The 20,570-nt window shown below is 41.2% G+C and overlaps 1 protein-coding gene across 1 annotated transcript in view; it reads right to left on the bottom strand.

The window, feature by feature from the left end:
* Positions 1-20,570, bottom strand: part of LOC144668888 (voltage-dependent P/Q-type calcium channel subunit alpha-1A-like) — a 741,147-nt gene that overhangs the window by 181,694 nt on the left and 538,883 nt on the right. Inside the window, exons 22-26 of the mRNA XM_078531346.1 lie at positions 17,127-17,602; positions 15,242-15,380; positions 10,666-10,795; positions 6,941-7,000; positions 3,091-3,197 (exon numbers count right to left, since the gene is read on the bottom strand). Coding sequence (XP_078387472.1) covers positions 3,091-3,197; positions 6,941-7,000; positions 10,666-10,795; positions 15,242-15,380; positions 17,127-17,602 — 912 coding nt within the window. The remainder of the gene's footprint in view (positions 1-3,090; positions 3,198-6,940; positions 7,001-10,665; positions 10,796-15,241; positions 15,381-17,126; positions 17,603-20,570) is intronic.

The raw sequence follows: 20,570 nt of genomic DNA, 5'->3' as shown, positions 1-20,570 counted from the left end.
ACCCGCTACATTTAAGTCCAAATCATTTATGTACACCACAAACAGCAAGGATCCCAGCACCGAACCCTGTGGAACCCCACTGGAAACAGACTTCCAGTCACAGAAACATCCCTCAACCATCACCCTCTGCTTCCTGCCTCTCAGCCAATGTGCCACTTTGATCCTATTGTCTCTTATTTTCTTAACCAGTCTGCCATGAGGGACCTTATCAAAAGCCTTGCTAAAGTCCATGTAGACCATATCAAATGCATTACCCTCATAAACACTCCTGGTTACCTCCACAAAAAATTCGATCAAATTTGTCACAAACACGACCTTCCCTTAACAAATCCATGCTGACTATCCCTGATTAATCTGTGTGTCTCCAAGTGCAGATATATTCTATCCCTCAGAATTATTTCTAGTAACTTCCTCACCACCGAGGTTAGACTTACTGGCCTGTAATTTCCTGGTCTATCCATTCCTCACTTTTTAAATAATGGGACAGCATTAGCAGTCCTCTAGTCCGCTGGCACCTCACTTGTGGCCACAGAGGATTTGAAAATTACTGCCAGGGCCCCTGATATCTCTTCCCTTGCCTCTCTCAACAGCCGGGGGTACATCCCATCTGGGCCTGTGGATTTATCCACTTTTAAGGCCGCTAACCCCGCTAATATCTCTTCTTATTTTATGTTAATTTCCTCTAATATTTCACAGTCCTCCACACTGATGTCCATACCTGCGCTGTCTTTTTCCATTGTGAAGACCGACGCAACGTATGCATTGAGGACTGTAGCCACATCTTTCGGGTCCACACAGAGGTTACCCCTATGGTCCCTATTTGGTCCTACTCTTTCCCTGGTTATTTTCTTGCTCTTTATATATATTTTTTTAAAAACCCTTTTAGTTTTCCTTTATTCTACCCACCAATACTTTCTCATGCACTCTCTTAGCTTTCCTAATTTCCTTTTTAAGTTCCCCCCTGCACTTTTTATACTCCTCTGGGGACTCTGCCGTATTGAGCCCTCGGCATCTGCCATAGCCTTCTCTTTTCTTCTTAATCCTAACCTTTATGTCCCTTGACATCCAGGATTCTATGGACTTGGTCCCCCACTTCGTCTTTATGGGGACATATTTGCCCTGTACTCTCGCTATTTCCTCCTTCAATGCCTCCCACTGCTCTGACACAGTTTTATCTGAAAGTAGCTGCTCCCAGTCCACTGGGGCCAAATCGTTTCTCATTTTAGTAAAATGAGCCTTTCCCCAGTTTAAAACTTTTATTCCCGGCCCAAACTTATCCTTTTCCATAACTATCCTAAATCTAACCGAGTTATGGTCACTATCTCCAAAACGCTCCCCTACTGATATGCCTTCTACCTGTCCAGGGTCATTTCCAAATATTAGGTCCAGAACTGCCCCCTCCCTTGTTAGGCTTTCTATGTACTGGGCTAAAAAGTTCTCCTGGATGCAATTTAAGAATTTTGCTCCCTCCCTACCTTACACACTAAAACTATCTCAGCTAATATTTGGGTGATTAAAATCCCCTACTATTACTGCCTTATCATTCTTACACTTCTCTGAAATTTGATTACATATTTGAGCCTCTATCTATCCTTGACTGTTTAAGTTTTAATTGAATTAGTCAGGTAGACTGCATGGTTGAAACTATCAAGAGTTAAGTGTAAAGCAGACTTTTGAAATGGAGATGGACAAGCGTGGAGGAGGGTTCCACAGATAAGGGGTGAACGAAATTTGCATTTTTAGATAAGTGAAGGGGTTGTTTGATTTACAAAGGGATGGTAGGATGCTTACAACTAATAAGATAAATAGGACAAGATTATTATGTATATTTTTCCCAAAAGGAAAGAGGCCATATTGACAACATGAAAGATTTTTATATTATAAGGAAAAGTAAATTTCCAAAGACATGTAGAACAATGGGATTTTACATAATAAAGAGAGAGAAAAACATATATAAAGAAGGATGGAAGATTATGTGGGGGTGGCTGTGTAAAATCTTGAAAAGCACACCATGTGACAGACTTGGAGCAAGCCACTAGCAACTTTTGCAGAAGTCTGCCGTATCCAGTAACTAAAGTCATGTTAAAAAGCCTTTGAAATTCCACTGTCAAGTGGGTGCATGTAGTAACCTTGCTGGATTGCTTATTTGACTGTTGCCTTAAAGGAAATGTGTAGCTGGGGGTCAGGTTAATTAGGAATTTTGGGATTTGTTACAATATCAAGTAACTGTAATATTATGTCTGTGTTTGAAGTCTTTCCTTTTGTTAATAAATGCTTTAATTTAATTTTTTAAATCACTAAAGGTGTTAATGGACTCACTACTCCTGAATTCAGTGCACAAATCTTCTCGCAATAAATACAAATTGCAAAACTGTTTTGATAGTGTGGCCAAGTTTCCCCTGTGGATTTGGTCTGCCTGGCACATATCACCTGCCACATCGTAACACTAACCAAGAGATGTTAAAGTCAATAGTAGTACATCTACCACTGTCCTAAATAAGATCAACCAAGTCATCATGGATGAGTGATAGAACCTTGGATTTTACTGGTCTGTAGAAATCAGTGCATTTGCTAACTGAGATTCCAGAGTTGGAGCAATGGTATTAGAATAGACATGACTTTTGGCAAAAGAATGTTTAGCGTATTTATGTGACAATCTTCTGCCCAGTATTTTAATGAAGGTATTAATCCTTCTATCTTCAATGAGTTAACATTCTTGTTAAAATGCGGGAACTTGATAAGCTTTTATCCAATAATGTCATCAGCAGTATTTCTATTGTGCTCATTCTGTTTGTAATGTGCTTCTTTTCTTGGTTTTTGTCAGAGGAAGATTGCCCCTCACGCCTGTTCCAAACCACATCCCCCAGCTTAATATAATACTGAACACTTATGAAAACTTAAAATTTGAGAACAGTTGCTAAGTACAGACAGCATGCATTCCATGTCCTCTCTCTGCAAGCATAGAGATACTAGCAGAGTGTACATACCATGTCTCTCAGTGAAAACTGAGAAAAAATGAACGCACTGCATACAAAGTTCCTAGACAGCAGGACCTTCCAAGCAGGCACATGAGATCAGGAAGAAACTTACGTGAAGGCAAAAGCCACTAGTGCACCACTGACTACGATGAAATCCAGAATATTCCATAGGTCTCTGAAGTATGCTCCTTGATGCAGGACTAAGCCAAGGTCAATCATCTTTAAACAGAACGAGGAAAGAAATAAATGACACTTTATCAAATTCATACTTTTCCCTGTACTACTTTTCTCTTAAAGATGCTGACACATGTTGGGGAATGATAACTACCTTCCATTAGCTGACTCATTTTCCAAGTTTATGCTGTGACAGTTAATGCTGGCAGACTGTTCTATTTTGAAGAGCACTACAGCTAAACTCAGTCCTCTCATCAATCAACATTCATGCACAGATTGCTAACTCTTCACATCTTTCACTACCAAAAGCACAGAGAAGTGAGACCTCTGGCTCTGGCTTATTTTTTTCTCTCTAGCCCTGCATACTGAGGTCAATTGTAGCCTCCTCACCACTATTCCAGCTGAGTTCACCTGTCTAATTTGTACATAGAATTACAGAGAAACTACAACATGGAAACAGGCCATTTAACTCAACCAGTCCAAGTTGATAGGCGGGATTTTCTGGTCCCACAACCAGCCAAAAGTCAGTAGACTTTTGGCTGCTTCTCCAAGTTTTCCGACCCGCCCACTTTTCCAACCGCAGGCGGGACTGGAAAATCCCAGCCAATGTTTGTGCTCCACATGAGCAGTAATTCTAATCCTGTGTCCAACCCTTGTTCCCATATCCTTTTTACCCCTTTCCTTCAAAATAAAATCTTAAATATTGACTAGGTGCTTGCTTCAATCACTAACACTGGCAATATACTCCATAACCTTATGATCTTCCCTTTAAAAGGAATTTTTTCTACTCTGTCTTAAAGTCTTACATTTAATCTTATATTTATGTCCTCTTCTCTAGACTCCTCAAACACTAGAGTCAGCCTATTTCTAGCTAGCCTACTCCACATGGTCATAATTTTAAACACTAACAGATAGTCTAGCAAGTCATGAAATTGAATTTAATAAATCCAGTAGAGTAGGCTAGCACCAGAAAGTGACGATTAAAACCATGATTTTATTATTAAAATGCAACTGGTTTACTAATATACCAGTTTCGTGGCCAGAGTATCACATACACACTTTCTGATCGGACCAATGTAGGTCCATGTCTCAAATTTTTGATTTGGTTTGCTATTTGAACAATGAAAAACAACCAATCAGATTGTAGGGGGAAAATCAGCACCCCACCCCCCGCCATTCTGATTGATTAGAAAAAGAATGAATCTGGAAAGTTGTGGAGAAAAATCAGCTCTTTGAGTAGATATGGGTGTTTCTGACCCTGGGGAAGATTTTCTTTGGGAATTATATACAATAAATTCATCTGCTCTTTATATATGTTATAAACAGTGCTCAGAGAAATTCTCCTCCCCCTTTCCTTGCACTCTTCCATCCTCCAACCACTGTCATTAGCATGGTTTTGGTCCTAACCTGCCACTCATACTCTGACCTTCTATTTATAGATCCTATTTAAGGTGTCAGTCTTGGCTCAGTAGTAGTACTCTTGCTTCTGAGCCAGAATGCCATTGGTTCAAACCTTGAACACATAATCCATGCAAGCAACTCAATGCAGTACTTAAGGATTGCTGCACTGTCAAAGGTGCTGTCTCTTGGATGAGATATTAAACGGAGGCCCCATTTCCCTCTCAGATATGATGTAAAAGATCCCATTACACTATTTCGAAGAACAGGGGAGTTCTCCTGGTGCTGAGCAACATTTATCCCTCAACCAAAACCTAAAACACATTATATGTTCATTTATTTCATTGCTGTTTGTGGGAGTTTATTGTTGCATTTTCCACATTACAACAGTAACTACATTTCAGAAGCACTTCATTAGTTCAGAAGTACCGCACCTGGAGTACTGTGCACAGTTTTGGTCCCCTTACTTGAGGAAGGATGTAGTTGCATTGGAGGCAGTTCAGAGGAGGTTCACTAGATTGATTCCAGAGATGCAGGGATTGTCTTATGAGGAGAGATTGAGCAGTTTAGCCCTATACTCGCTGGAGTTTAGAAGGATGAGAAGAGATCCAATTGAGGTATATAAGATGCTAAACGGGATAGACAAAGTAGACGTGGAGCAGATGTTTCCCCTTGTGGGCATTCTAGAACGAGAGGCCATAGTTTTAGGCTAAGGGGTGGTAGATTTAAATCAGAGATGAGGAGGAATTACTTTTCTCAAAGGGTCGTGAATCTGTGGAATTCACTACCTCAGAGTGCACTGGATGCCGGGACGCTGAATAAATTTAAGGAGGAGATAGACAGATTTTTAATTAGTAACTGGTTGAAAGGTTATGGGGTGAGGGCGGGAAATTGGAGTTGAGGCCGAAATAAGATCAGCCATGATTGTATTGAATGGCGGGGCAGGCTCGAGGGGCTGAATTGCCTACTCCTGCTCCTAGTTCTTATGTTCTTATTGGCTGTAAAGTTCTCGGAACATCCTGAGGTTGTGAAAGGCACTATATGAATGCAAGCAATTCTGTTATTCTTCTTTATACCCATACTTTTACAGCCTTAGCTGCCACTCACTGCCCCTTCCCCGAACCCTCCCTTCTAGGCTTTCACTCTTTGGTGACATTTGCTCACCACTCATTGCCTGTCATGCCCTGGGCCCACTTATGCCATGTGATCAGTTTCTATCTCTTGATAGACCTCTGCTTCCTTGTCTATCAATTACTCCCAGTACTGCTTGTTATCTATCTGGGCACCTTTTTCCTCTGGACTACTAACTTTCACAGAAAACTTCTGAAAACCATCAGCAAAACCTGACAGTCAAAATTTAGATCAAGCTCATTATTACACAATAGGGTGCAGCAGAGGAGCAAGTCAGTTGTTCAAAGGATCGGTATTTTTCCCAAAATTTTCTTTCCTAACTCTTTTGGAGAAACCACCTCCTGAAGTACTGGGATACACTTCCATGTGATGGCTGTACTTCTAGTACTAGCCAAGTGACCATTCTTCACATCTGAAATTGGAGTGTTGGCTATTTGATTAGAGTTGAGCAGTTACAACAGAACTAATGCCAATCCTAACCTTTCCTGGCATTAGCACACTTTGCAGAATCAATCTCTGAAGGGTTACATATAATTTACAGCACAGCGACAGGCCATCTCACCTTATCCTATCAGCATGTCCTCTATTTCTTTCTTTCTCATGTACTTAGATTCCACTTAAACGCATCTATGTCACCTGTCTCTACTGATCTATGTGGTAGCAAGTGCCACATACTGACCACTCTTTGGGTAAAAAATGTTCTCCTGAATTCCCTATTGGATTTATTATTGACTATTTTATCACAGACTCACAGAATGGTTGCAACACAGAACTAGGCCATTCAGCCCATCATGTCTGTGCTGGCTCTCCAAAGGAGCAATTTACCTAGTGCCACCACTCATCCTTCTCCCCACAGCCCTGCACATTCTTCCTTTTCAGATAATAATCCAATTGCCTCTTAAATGCCATGATTGACCCTGCCTCCACCACACTCACCGGTAGTGAACTCCAGATCTGAATCACGTGCTGTGTGAAAAAGTTTTTCCTCATGTCTCCATTGATGACCTCTAGTTTGGATTCCCCACAAGTGGAAATATTTTATCTATATCGATGCTATTGGATAGTTTTATAAGATTAGTTTTTATAAGATTAAAGACCTATCAGGTCATAGGGAATTAGGCATTGTATCTCTGGCAGATTTATCCCTCTCTAAATCAGATAATGAGGCCATCAGGCTAGCTGAGGTCAGTTAATGGCAAAGAACCTGGGGCCTGCCTGCTCTATATTATTCAGCTATTGACTGGGCAGTGCTTACTTACCTTAATAACCATTTCAAAGGTAAAGACTCCAGTAAATACATAGTCAAAATATCTTAAAACCTGTGGAAAGAGGAATGAAAATAATGAGTGAAATCAAAGTTTCACAGTCTAGTCACTGATAATAACGAACAATAATCAGCATTAAGATCATAAGAAATAGGAGCAGGAGTAGGCCACTTGGTTCCTCGAGTCTGCTTAGCCATTCAATAAGATCACGGTTGATCTGATTGTGGTCACTTTTCTGCCGCGCTCCCATAGCCCTCAATTTCCTTGTTGATCAAAAATCTGTCTAATTCAACTTTGAATATATTCAATGACCCAGCTTCCACTGCTGTCTGGAGAAGTCTAACAACCTTCAGAGAAAAAAAAAATCCTTATCTCCGTCTTAAATGGGAAACCCCTTATTTTTAAATTGAGTCCTTTAGCTCTAGACTCCTGCACAAGGATTAATTATATCTCCTACTCTGAGTCATTCGTTTCCATGATTTCAAAATTGTGGACCACCTCACCTTTTGCAGCCTTCCTTTTCTTTTAAAAAACTGAAAGCTTTTGAAGTCCAAGCTTGGTGTCACCTAACTACTTCCTGATTTACCCCAATCTCTTCTCTTACTCTTTTTCACCGTGGCGCTGTCCCAACTCCTCCCAATAGGAAGTTGCATTTGCAGGAGCACAGTTTGGAGAACTGGGGCAGCAGAGTTGTGATTCTATGTCCATTGCTTCCCCATTGAAAGCATGCAATCATGGAGTTAACTCTTATGAACACAAATCCCTCAGGTTTTCAATTACATAAACCTAAAAAGAGTGAGAAAAATAAGGTAATTGGTGACACAGTGGGTTGGTCTATTTGATGCACCATGAAGTGATAGATTCTCATTGAAGCTCATTCAGGTGGCAATTCTTGATGTCAGCTAAACTGTATGGGGCAACTAAAAGATACTGAATGAGATAGGCCACTATGATGTAATGAAATTGGTAAAAACCTCAGCTGATTGCTGGGGAAAGAGCTGTTAAATGAGATAACAGTGTGCAAAGGGATTTGAAGGGACTCATAGTAGTCTAGCAATCTGTCCCCCAACACATGGCTAAGATTGTTAAGGCACTATACCATGTGAGTGGCCTCATGGGGCATGAATCAGCTGTTCTCTCTCTCAGGATGATAGCATTCATCTGTTGCTGTTGCCTGTCAGCCAGCCAGCTCAGACTGTTGCCACTCATTCAAAGCTAGGCCTTTAGGGGTCGGAATTGCTCCAGAGTTTCCTTCAAGGCCATCTGCGGTCTCCCCTACTGAAGGTTATCAGCCTTCTGCTGGCCATGCTGTAGTCACTGGGGTAGCACTGTGTAGGATCCAGGGATGAGAGTGACCAAAGAACAGTCTGAACATTTTTTTGACAAGAAATCATGTAATTATAGCACTTTTTATGATCTTTAGTGAATGAAAATGCTTCAAGGCCACTTCAGCTTATAAAATCTCCTTCAATTTTGTGTCAGGGGCTCCTCTGTGAAAAGCTGCTTCTAAATTTAAAGGCTTCCCTTCTACTGAATCCAACCCCTCCTCCCCCTAACCCCTCCTCCCCCCCAACCCCTGTACCTAGCATTGTTCATCTAGATGGAGTTTTCCTGGTCATTAGTTCATGTTCCAGTCAGTCTAAGGGGTGGGCTGAGGGCTGGGCCTGTCCTGTCGCCCAGGCCCAGTCCCTCTATTTCCGGACCAGTTGCTCCACTCCAACCACTCCTGCTTCAAATCAAACTGACCTGGCTGATTAGGCATAACTAAATGGCTGAGTGCCCACATCGATGTCAGCTGCAATGGATTTGATGGGGGTGGGTTGTGATTGACAAACAGAGACCTGGACCGAACCTGAGCCCGCCTCCTTCTCCTAACCACAAGTTCAGACTCACATTGTGTTTTTTTAAAATGTTTAAAGTGTGATATATTTCAAATACACCTATGCAGAGATGGAGGTCAGAAAAAAAGGGCGGAATTCTATGATTCCAAAGTCAGAATTCTGCCAATGGCGGAAATTTCTCATTCCTGGTAGGATCACTAAGCCAGTTAATGGTACAAAGGAAATACGCACTAAGGAACTGAAGACGGGTTAATTGCTCTGAAGAAGAGTCATATGGACTCGAAACGTTAACTCTGTCTTTCTCTCCACAGATGCTGTCAGACCTGCTGAATTTTTCCAGCATTTTTTGTTTTTGTTTCAGATTTCCAGCATCTGCAGTATTTTGCCTTCATCATGGGTTAATTAATGTAGGGATGTCCTCAAACCATCCCGAAGGTGGTCTAACATGCCCGTTGACTCAAGGGAGACCCTGGTTTGTGACTGACCAAAATGGAAAAGGCTCAGTTGAGAAGGCACCATTGAGAGGCTTTATCGGGAACGTGCAGAGGCCAAGTCCTGGCATCAGAGGGAGCAATCAAACCTCCTAACAATCCATCCACCCAGTCTTTCAAGCATAACCTGCTGCACATATTGCAGAGTCTGCAGATCATACACTGGGCTTATCAGCCATCTCAGAACCCATCAAACTAGAGTGGAAGCAAGTCATCCTTGATCTCAATGGACTGCCTAAGAAGACATCGTCGACTTTTGTCTAGGCTATTGGACGATTTGACTGATAAAGTTGGTTTGGAATGTTTGTTTTATATGACTTGCATTTCAGCGTTCTGGCCAAGGGGACACTGTGATGGTCAATAACAGTGGGAAAGTAAGGTGCGGGACTGTTTAATAACTAAGAATTGGAGTAGCATTTAGGTAGTAGTCAAATGAGTTGCTCATGGACACAGCTGGAAATTACATGTGCTGATTGCCTTCTCCCTTCCACCTCCTCATCCTCAGCTGCTCACCGTATACCTGGTGGCAAGTGAGCTGTGCTGTCTTTAAGGTGAGGTTGTGCAGGATGCAGCAGGCCACCTGCTCCTGGGGGGGACTGGAACAGTCATGGCAGCGGTTGCTGTTTAGGTACCCAATGGTCAGCTTGAGATATTCCATCTGACAACACGGCCCTTGTTATAGGCATGGTGCCACCATGTGTGTGTGTTGCACACTAGGGTCATGATCCAATGGTCAGTGGTATCCCTTGTTGCCCAGTAGCCACCCTTGGTGGCTCAAACAGTGAAGGCACAGTGAACTGAGACAGAATAAAGTCATTATGACTATTGCTAGGATATTGAGCACTGACCTGCACGATGCGCTGAGTATGGTCACACACAAGCTGGACATTGAGGGAATGGAATCGTTTGCAGTTGAGTATAACTCTAAAATTTTATGTAGCGCCTGCAAAGCTATTTGTGTGCGGTCAATAGATCAATGGAACCTTGCACCATGGAGAAGACGGTTATGCTGGAAAAGCTGTGTACATACTCCTCCTGCTTCTCTCAGAAAAAAGAGATTGTGATGTATCCCCCACTCTTTGCATGCAGACACAACCCACATCAGAAGGATGTCATTTTGATGCCCAAGAGACATGCATAACGCCAAAAATTGGGCACTACGCAACTGAAATTTGTGGCCATAAAAACATAAGTAGACCATTTTGTCTATTGAATTTGTTCTGCCATTTTGTTAACCACAATTGTTTAACTTCTCTTAACCTTATTTCCCCCCTTTACACTCAGGATCATTCTCATTGTTCTTCTCTGTATCATCTCCAATGTAACAGTGGCCCTTTTGAAATACAGTGACCAATATTTCACTAAATATTAAATAGTCACAGCTTACGTTATTTCTTGTAGCATTTGGTTGGACAGGATCTTCTGCGGCCAGTGCAATACTGCTCATTGCGATGACCATGAGGATACACATTTCGAAGTAGCGTAGATTTACAATGTAATGGCAGGCTCTACGCAGTCTGTCAAGAAAGTTTTAAAATAATTAGGTTTATTGCAATCATTATTGCTGGAGCTGTGTAAAACTAGAAAAAAATAGCCAGAAAAGCAATACAAACTGTTGTTAAAAAAAAGTGTCAATGTATTGATGAAAATAATAATTTTTCAGTTAACAGACATAGAGGGCTGGGTTTTTGGCCCAGGATCGGAGGTGGGTTGAAGTTAAAAATAGCACACCAGCTTGCATGCCGATTCCCGGCTCCATCCCACCTCTAAGCCATTTTTGCAGAGGCTGGATCGGTGGGTTGGTCGCAGCAGGTAGCCAATAAGGCTCAACAACTGCTGCTTGACTCCAATTATAGGAGGCTGACTTGTATTTTCCAATTGGTTTTCAGGTTCCCCAGGTGCTGGGGTCCAGTTAATGAGCCTGGAAGTGGCCTCCCAGTGGCAGACTGCAGGGGTCAGCGCTCAGGAAGACCCAAAAGTGGTGGCTTGGCTGCAAAAGCCATTTTTAATTTAAGGTTTGCAAAAGTTGGAGAGAGAGTGACTCCATGTTGAAGCACCCACTCTCTTACTTACCTTCAACACAGACTGCTGCTCCTTCAAGCTGGAAGACCCCTGATTGCTTGAAGAGCCCACTGGTCATGTTTAATTGGTTGGCAAACCTGTCTCCATGCCAATTAAGGAATCATCCCCATGAAAATCACAATGACTCTTCCCCTCCCAGGAGATGGGTTCAAGATCTGCAAACAGTCCCGACCTCTGTTTCTTGCCCCCGGATGGAAAGTTCAGCCCATAGTGAATTTATAATTGATATTTTCCTCCACCACTCTCTCCATCATCAGCAAACTGTGGCCAAAGGAATCGAAGCCCGGGAGCAAGTGGTAGAACAATAGTTGAGTGCTGAGGAAGCAGTAGACAAAGGCTAACACTTAACAAGTCTCATGTTGAGTAAGTAACAGAGAGGTTGAAAGGATGAGAAGCAAAGAGGGACCCTGGAAATGGCAGCTTTGGTATTAGAAATTTGTTGCCAGATATTATAATAAGTTACCACTATTTTCTATATCTGGTGTGGCTGTGGCGTTAAGGTTAGTTGTTCAGGTAGTATTCAGTGACATGAGATTTCAATTCCAAAGAAATTCCAAAGAAATTACTGATGTAGAAATTACTAATGATGTACACCTGCAGTGATTACTTCCAGTGTCACTGCTTTCTGTTCCCAAGAAATTTTCTTATGCAATTTTTTTTAAATTAAGGGGTTACTGTCACTTCCCTGCCAAAGTCAGGCGCGACAGTGATACAAAAGGGAGCCAAAATGGGCAGTGAGGACCACTGCTCATGCCAAACACATCTTCCCCTCCCCTTTCAGCATTCCGAATGGACAGCTTTTTAAAATTCTTTCCTGGGATGTTGGCATCGCAGGCAAGGGTAGCATTTGTTGCCCATCCTTAAATTCCCTTGAACTGAGTATCTTGCTAGGCCATTTCAGAGGGCAGTTAAGAGTCAACCACATTGCTGTGGGTCTGGAGTCACAGGTAGGCTAGACCGGGTAAGTATGGCAGATTTCCTTCCTTAAAGGACATTAGTGAACCAGATAGGTTTTTATGACAACCGACAGTGATTTTATGGTCACCATTACTGAAACTAGCTTTTAATTTCAGCTTTTTATTAATCGAATTCAAATTCCACCAACTGCCGTGGTGGGATTTAAACCCATATTCCCAGAGGATTAGCCTTGAACTCTAGATTAATAGCTCAGTGACATTGCCACTATACTACTGTCTCCCCCTGATACTTTGAGTTCTCTCTGTGACACCCTAGTCCACTTCTCAGTCACCGTCAACACCCTGTCCATTTCCCATGCAAACGCACGAGATGTAACACCTGCCCTTTACCTCCTCACTGTCCAAGGCTTCAAATGCTCCTTCCAGGTGATCAGCAGCCATTTACATGTACATCTTTCAATGTAGTAGTCACTGCTCGCAATGCGAGCTCCTCTACATTGAGGAGACCAAATGCAGATTGGGTGATAGTTTTTCGGAACACTTCTGTTCAGTCTGCAAGCATAACCCCGTACTCCCTGTGGCTTGTTAATTTTCCACCTTGCTATCTCATTTCTGTCTGTGGTCTACCGCACTGCTTCAGTGAAGCTCAATGTAAACTTGAAGAACGGTACCCCATCTTTTGATTAGGTACTTTACAGCCTTCAGGACTCAACATTGAATTCAATAATTTCAGACCATAATCTCGGAGCCCATTTTGTTTCCTTTTCTTTGCAAGTTTCAGTTTCTCTCTTTTTTTTTTGCTTGCAGTCATCAGCACATCTTCTCTGGGCACATTTTTGTTTCTTCATTTATTTTTTTGCCCCATTACCATTTTCTTTTGCCCTGGAGGACTAGCTCTTCTGTCATTCAATTTCTCCTATCTTTCAGCCCATCACAGACCTTCCTTTTGTGCTTGTCCTGCCCACCCCTGGCTCAAAGCCTATTACATTTCTAACTTTTCCCAGTTCTAATGAAAGGACATAGGCCTGAAATATTAACTCTGTTCCTCTGCACAGACGCTGCAGTAACCTGCTGAGTATTTCCATCATTTTCTGTTTTTACTACTGCTGCTGCATGACTCTGACCTGAATTTCCTTCAAACTGCCCTTGCTGGGACTCCTCTTTTGCCTACTACATACAAATGACAACAGGCATTGGACTAGTACAGTTTCCAGCTAATTTCCTTTCCTTCCAGGACCACCAGGTGGAGAGACAGAGTTCTTTAGTGGTGTCCTTTCACTTTATTTCATCTGCCAGCACTTATCTGTTCAAACTCATTGGGAATTTATCAAAGGCTTTGGTGCTCTTCTGCCACTACAATGGGCCTTACATTGTTCAGCAATGGTCCAACTTCGATAATGCCTGGATCTTGCTGGTGGGAATCCTGCTGATATCCTGCCATGATGACTAATAACCGCTAACAAAGGAAACTGGGCTGGGGTCAGGATGGAATTGGGGTGACAGGCACTGCCCTTGTTCTATAGCAGATGGGACAGGGAAAACTAGCCCTTGGATCAAACAGTCTTAAGAAGCAATAACTGAGAAGATACCCGATAAATGGTATAGAAAAGGCAAGAAGGTGCCGGGTCAAAGTTAGAGCTGATATCACACTGTCATGAAGCTCTTAATGTGTATAGTATTTTGGAAAATATTTTTCTTAGTCTGCAGGTCTATCTTAATTGGATTAAAGCCAGCTAGTCTGGGTGCTTTGATGGGTACTAGTTTTGATATGGAAGAGAGATAGCGTGCATTTGCATTTTTTGAATAGAGCATTCAAGAAGTGGGGTGAAAACTTGACGTCTTTCTAGCGGCTACCAAGTAATATGTTTATATTATTAATAAAATTGGTTCAATGAATGGGGTTTCATTGTTAAAAGGTAAAGTTCAAAGATACTGGTGAGACAATGAGAATTTGAATTCAATCGGTGGTGGTAGGTATAACTTCAGTAGTTTTTGGGTGTGCAGAGCAGAGGCAATGTAAGATCAAAAGGCAGCTGTAAGCCTCCAACTGGCTCAACAGTGAAAAGAGCATCATTTTGAATTCTAAGGTGAAAATATTTTGCCTGGTTGAAAGCAAAAAACTGCGGATGCTGGAAATCCACTTTGCCTGGTGTTTGGTTAAGTCTATGGGTTGCTGTTGCCTTAATGGAGATTAGTTTGGGAATTTTTTAAAAGTTATGATAGTAGTAATTTGTAGCCACGTGTACCTATATTTTAACCTGTGTAAACTAATAAAATGTTTCATTTGGTTTAATGTAAAACCTCGAGAACGGGGGGGTCTGATTCCTGAAGTTAGAGCCGCATCTCAAACATAACACTTAAAATTATAGGTTATGACAGTTGTTTAAAGTTTCCCTCTGGGATTTTTAAATAACTCTGCTTTACCAACTGCATCGGTCATAACAACATAAAGAATCATTAAGTAATGGAATGAACTTTCATGTAGATAGTGGAGAAAAAGATCCTAAAATGATTTAAGAAAGAGATAGATGCTGCGCCTTCGGGACAATAGGTATTTTATAAATGTATGAGCTGGGATATTCTAAATGTCCTTCCTCATTCATATTTATCTTGTGATCGTGTCCCCTTTACCAACTTACTTGAAAGTCACTGCTGGAATTACAGTAGCTTGATCTTCAACACTTATCCAGTGAGCTGCCTGGGGATGCCTACTGCTGCCTGCAGCTTGTTGCTGGCTTTATGAGGAGGCCCAAGGCTCAATATCTTGTGATCCTCGGGCCTATCTAAATAGATGCAGAAAATTTCAAAGCCTGGCTCTCCATCTTGGTTTCTCAATGTATATAAAAATTGCAACTCGCAAGAATTGCAAGAAAAGGACTTGGAAATACAATTGGAAAAATCTAAGTAAACATAGTTTAGACCTTCATCAGTCCAAATTCTGACAAACATTTGAAAGTGACCTACGGATTAGTAGTGCTCAATATGAACATGGAGCTATAGGGTGGCATTGGCTTCGGACCATCTCCATCATCGTCTTTCTCTTCCTCTTCTTTCTTTTCTTCTTCCTTTTTTGGCAAAGCGTCAGTGTTTGCATTTTTGTTTACTGAAACAAAGAGATCCATTTCTTGTATTACCTTTTACATGCTTGTCCATGTTTTGCATTGTCATTATACTGGAATGAAAACTTTTTGAAATTGTTACACAAGCAAATATGGTATTGACTAATCCATTGTCTAATTTGGATAGTTTATCTTTTCTTTCCTCCCAGAAATTATTGACTCTATTTCTTTCTCAAGCATTAATTTTGAACAAAGCAATAAAAATACTTAGCTGGAAACAAATAGACCTAAAGTCTTGCCTTTCAGGATGGTTACAGTGCCACAATTCTCTGCAATCTCACCCCAAATTGTTAGGAACATAGAAGCAGGAGTAGGTCATTTCATTTAGTCACCTCCATTTTCCATGATCCCCTTTACCCTATAAACATCTTTCGATCTCAACCTTGAAAACTTATATTGGCTAGTTGATCATCCACATCCTTCTGGGGGAGAGATCTCCACATTTCTGCTACCTGATATGAAAAGGACTCCTGGAATCACTCCTGAATGGCCTAGCTCAAATTTTAAAACTGTTCCTCCTTGTTTTAGATTCCCCACCAGAAGAAATAACTTCTCTGCATCTACTTTCCCAAATCTGTTTATCGTTTTAAACACACAATTAGATACTCCTTAGTCTTCTAAACTCAGGAGGATTATGTGAACCTAGATAATAAGAGTTGTCAGGTTATTTTACAAAGTAAGAGGGAACCAAGTCATACCTAATCCATCAACATTTCCAGCAGCAGGTCTGACTGATTTTATTTTACAATGTTAGGATCCTTTCTATCAACCCTTTAAAGGACAGTTAACTTAGGCAAGAAGGTTGGTTTGTATGATGAAGTCTTACACTAGACAGAACCTTTACTAATTAATCAACTGAGCCAAAAAAGGTAGATTTGCCAATGTGTTTATAACAAAAGGCAATTCTTATTGTATTTAATTTAATATGGAGGTCACAAAACAATTTGTAACACTGAAGCTTCACTCCCACATTAACTGGACCTAGATGCTTTCTAATTCATCCATCACCAGTTTTATGAACAGACAAAACTAACAATTAAAATCTCAATACAAAATAAATGACCACAATTTAAAAATGCCTTTGAGGAAAAAAAACTGTTTCCAGTTCATGAATAATTCTTTCAATGTTCCAGCTACCAATAATTAGTCAGACAGACCACCTGAAAAAATTTTCTATTGGCTTTCAGCTCTACCTCTTCAACCAGATCTTCTGTTCCATGCACCAACACATTTGCCAAACTTGTTCACAAAGGCCATGAAATTACAACCCTGCCGTGTCGTGTCTCCCCTCCGGCGGATGTGGCAAGCCATTTAAATCTCCAATCAATTCGGCGTGACCATAATATCATGCCAGGCGGCAGGGCCTGTAAAATCCTGGCCAAAGATCTGCAAATCTGGACGCTAAAAGGTGTATGAAGCATAGGATGCTTAACATCACAAAGGATACTCAAAATCAACTTTCATCCCACCTGTCTGCGTTGGATCTAAATCTAAAAGCTGGAGGTGTGAAGCTAGTGTTAACCACTGTATTACCCAGCCCCAGCAAGGGTTTACCATCTCAATATTGTCTTTTTGTACCAAATTTAATGATTTCATAAATATGTTTATAAAGAACAGATCCCTACTTTGTTACACATAGTGCACCGAGGAAACCTCTATCATGACTTGTATCAATCTAATAGTAACATGCTGAATAATTATATAAATGACCTTGTGACCAACAGTCTTACCTTGCAGGGTAGGATCTGCAAATGGGATATTAATAGTTGTGTGATCAGGCTTCTTAGTATTTTTTGCTGGATTGTTGGGATTGGATGGATTAGTTGGATTGGTAAGGATAAGGCTGTTTTCTGGGTTCTTGGGGTTCCCAGGATTGGCAGGATTTCCAGGGGTAGTAGTTGGGGCCTTACGATTGGTAGTATTGTGGGGATTGGATGGGTTGCTGGGATTATGAGGGTTAGTGTGGTTTCCAATTTTTTCAGGATTATGAAGGCTGGCAGGATTGGAAGGGTTGGCTGGATTAGTGACATCCCTGGGGTTATTTGTATTCCTGGGATTGGGAGGTTGGGTTGCCAGCTTGCTGTTTCTGAGGTTGTCTATGTCTTCTGTCTGTTGTCCATTCTGCCTGTTCATGTCCTGTTGCACTGGTCGTGTGGTAGAAAGGGCTGGGCCACCTGAAGCAGGAGGAGCATTTCCTTGGCTTTCTCTTCAACAACAAAATGGAATTGCAGGTCAGAGAAAATAGAACCAAAATACACTAATTATGACAGTGAAAATTTTCAGCTCAACTCAAAAGTCAGAACATACATTATATGGAGGATGCCAATAGCACTACAACAAATGCACCCAGTTAAGTACAAGAATAAATCCATATGTGTCCTAACCAATACTTATTCCTCAACTAATATAAGAAAGATGATCTTGTCATTTATTTCATTTGTTTTGGGGAACTCGCTGTACACAATTTGACTGCCACATTACAATGGCTACACTTCAAAATTATTTCATTACATAAAGCACTTTGGGACATCCTGTAGTTCCAAAAGGTGCTATAAAAATGCAAGTCTTTCTTTTTTCATTTATTTGGACCAAATTCAGTGAAATCATAGACCTGTTTATAAGGAACATGTTCTGTTTTTGTTGTACACAGTGCACAGAAGAAACCTTTCCCCATTACCAAGACCAATCTCACGTTTACAGGAAGTGAACAATTATAAGAGGATTGACAGAAGGACTGACAGCAGGAGATGCCTGTTACTGAGAAACCAGAAAGAGCCATTGAGCATAACAAAATCTTTTTTTCAAGTGCTGCTGAACATTGTACATCTGCCACAACTGTGAACTATACTACAATGTCTTGTCCTGGGGTCAGTATCAGCCTGAACCACTTGAAGGTCCCAAAGCTGGTCATTGATAAAATCTGTGCCTGAGATATCTGCCCAGGACTGCTTTTTAAAAATTTGTTCATAGGATGTGGGTGTCTCTGGCTATCCCAGAATTTTATTACCCATCCTTAATTGCCCTTGAGAAGGTGACAGTGTGCTGCCTTCTTGAACCGCTGCAGTCCATGTGGTGTAGGTGCATCCACAGTGCGGTTAGGAAGGGAGTTCCAGGACCTTGACCCAGCAATAGTGAAGGAATGGCATTATATTTCCAAGTCAGGATGGTGTGTGGCTTAGAGGGGAACTTGCAGGTGGTGGAGTTCTCATGTGTCTGCTGTCCTTGTCCTTCAAGGTAGTGGAGGTCGCAGGTTTGGGAGATGCTGTTGAAGGGCTTTGGTAAGTTGCTGTGGTGCATCTTGTAGATGGTACACACTGCTGTCACTGTGCATTGGTGGTGGAAGGAGTGAATGTTGAAGGTGGTGGATGAGGTGCCAATCATATGCGCTGCTTTCTCCCGGATGATGTCAAGCTTCTTGAGTGTTGTTGGAGCTGCACTCATCCAGGCAAGTGGAGAGTATTCCATCACACTCCTGACTTGTGCCTTGTAGATGGTGGACAGGCTTTGGGAAGTCAGGAGATGAGTTACTCTCCACGAAATTCTCAGCTTCTGACCTGCTCTTGTAGCCACAGTATTTATATGGCCAGTCCAGTTAAGTTTTCAGTCAATGCTAACCTCCAAAATTTTGATAGCTTCCATCAATAAACTTAAATCTCAGAGAATTCTGTAGCTGTTAAAAATTTTTGGGTTGGGGGAGATGGGGGAGGTGAGATGACAAATATTTTAACAGTGCAAATGTGCGGAATTTGAACAATGTGCCCTATTAGCATCCAAGCCACAATACAAGCAAGTCTGGTTCAGTTCAATGAAGCTTTGTTAAGTCCCACAGACAATGCTTAGGAGTGATTATGAGGCAGTAATCTTTCAGAGGGGTTCAGATCACTTTAACCTTGAGTGTGAAGCTCAAGAGAAGTTTACGCTTTTGTTTCCTAACTTACAACTTGCCATTAGCAAGCACCAACTGGAAATATACTGTTATGACATAATACTCCAGTCATTATACATTATATAATAACCTACATTATTTATAATATATAGCATAATAGCCCAGTCTATATTTTACATTTGTGAGAGCATTTTACGTCAGTATATATGGTGTACTAAATGATTGTCAGTATATTTTAAATATAATTTTAAACTTAATAGTATACTTACAACTATTTTTATAATTATCAGTATATATTATGTAAGTGTATATTCTCTAACTGTATATTTTTAATAACAGTGTATACTGTAAGACATTACATTTGTACATAATACAGAAAGTGGAAAATCAAAACTTGCATTTATATAGTGCCTTTCACAACTTCAGAATGTCCCAAAGCATTTTACAGCCAATGAAGTACTCTTGAAGTGGAGCTACAGTTATAATATAGGAAACACGGAAGTCAATTTGCACACAGCAAGCTACCACAAACTGCAATATGGTAAGGGCCAGGGGCGGAATTTTACGGCCCCTCCTGCCAGCGGGATCTTCCAGTCCCGCTGAAGTCAATGGGCTTTTGAATGGCTCGCAGCATTTTACTGCCCCGCCCTCGCCATAACTGGGCTGTAAAATTTTGCCCCAGACAATCTTTCTGTTAAGTATTTGTTCAGGGAGGAATATGGGCCCAGGACACTGAGATAACTCCCTTTCCCTTTTTCAAAATCAGGATGTTTTTACATTCACCTGCGAAGGGAGATGGGACTCTGTTTAGTGTCTTATCCAAAAGATGGCACCTCCAAAGCGCGGTGCTCCCTCAGTACAGCACTGTGAGTGACAGTCTGGATTTTTTGCTCAAGTCTCTGGAGTGGGGCTTGCACCCACAACCTTCTGACTCAGAAGCAAGCATGTTACTAGTGAGCTACAGCTGACACACTGATTATAGGAGTCAGCGAATATTTTAAAAGCCAATCAGCATGCTTTATATACATTTATCAGTGCACAATCCAACAGCCTATGTTATATAATTCAGTATATATTTTTAACTTGTGTATGTACATTCCATAATAATGCAATGTGTATTATGTAGTATCAGTCAGTTATACATGTTGTACACATTGCTTCATCATGCTGTGTTACCCATGGATTGAGAAACTTGTAACTTTTGGGAAAGCAGATTAGTTTCCAGTGACTTCTACATCGTGGATCAGATTTTTATTTTGGATTGTTCCTAACTCCCAATGTTCTTGAC

This window comes from Cetorhinus maximus, chromosome 28, assembly GCF_964194155.1.
Source record: "Cetorhinus maximus chromosome 28, sCetMax3.hap1.1, whole genome shotgun sequence".
Taxonomy (NCBI): Eukaryota; Metazoa; Chordata; class Chondrichthyes; order Lamniformes; family Cetorhinidae; genus Cetorhinus; species Cetorhinus maximus.
Note: the sequence above shows the minus strand (reverse complement) of the source record. Positions and strands in the feature narration are given on the sequence as shown.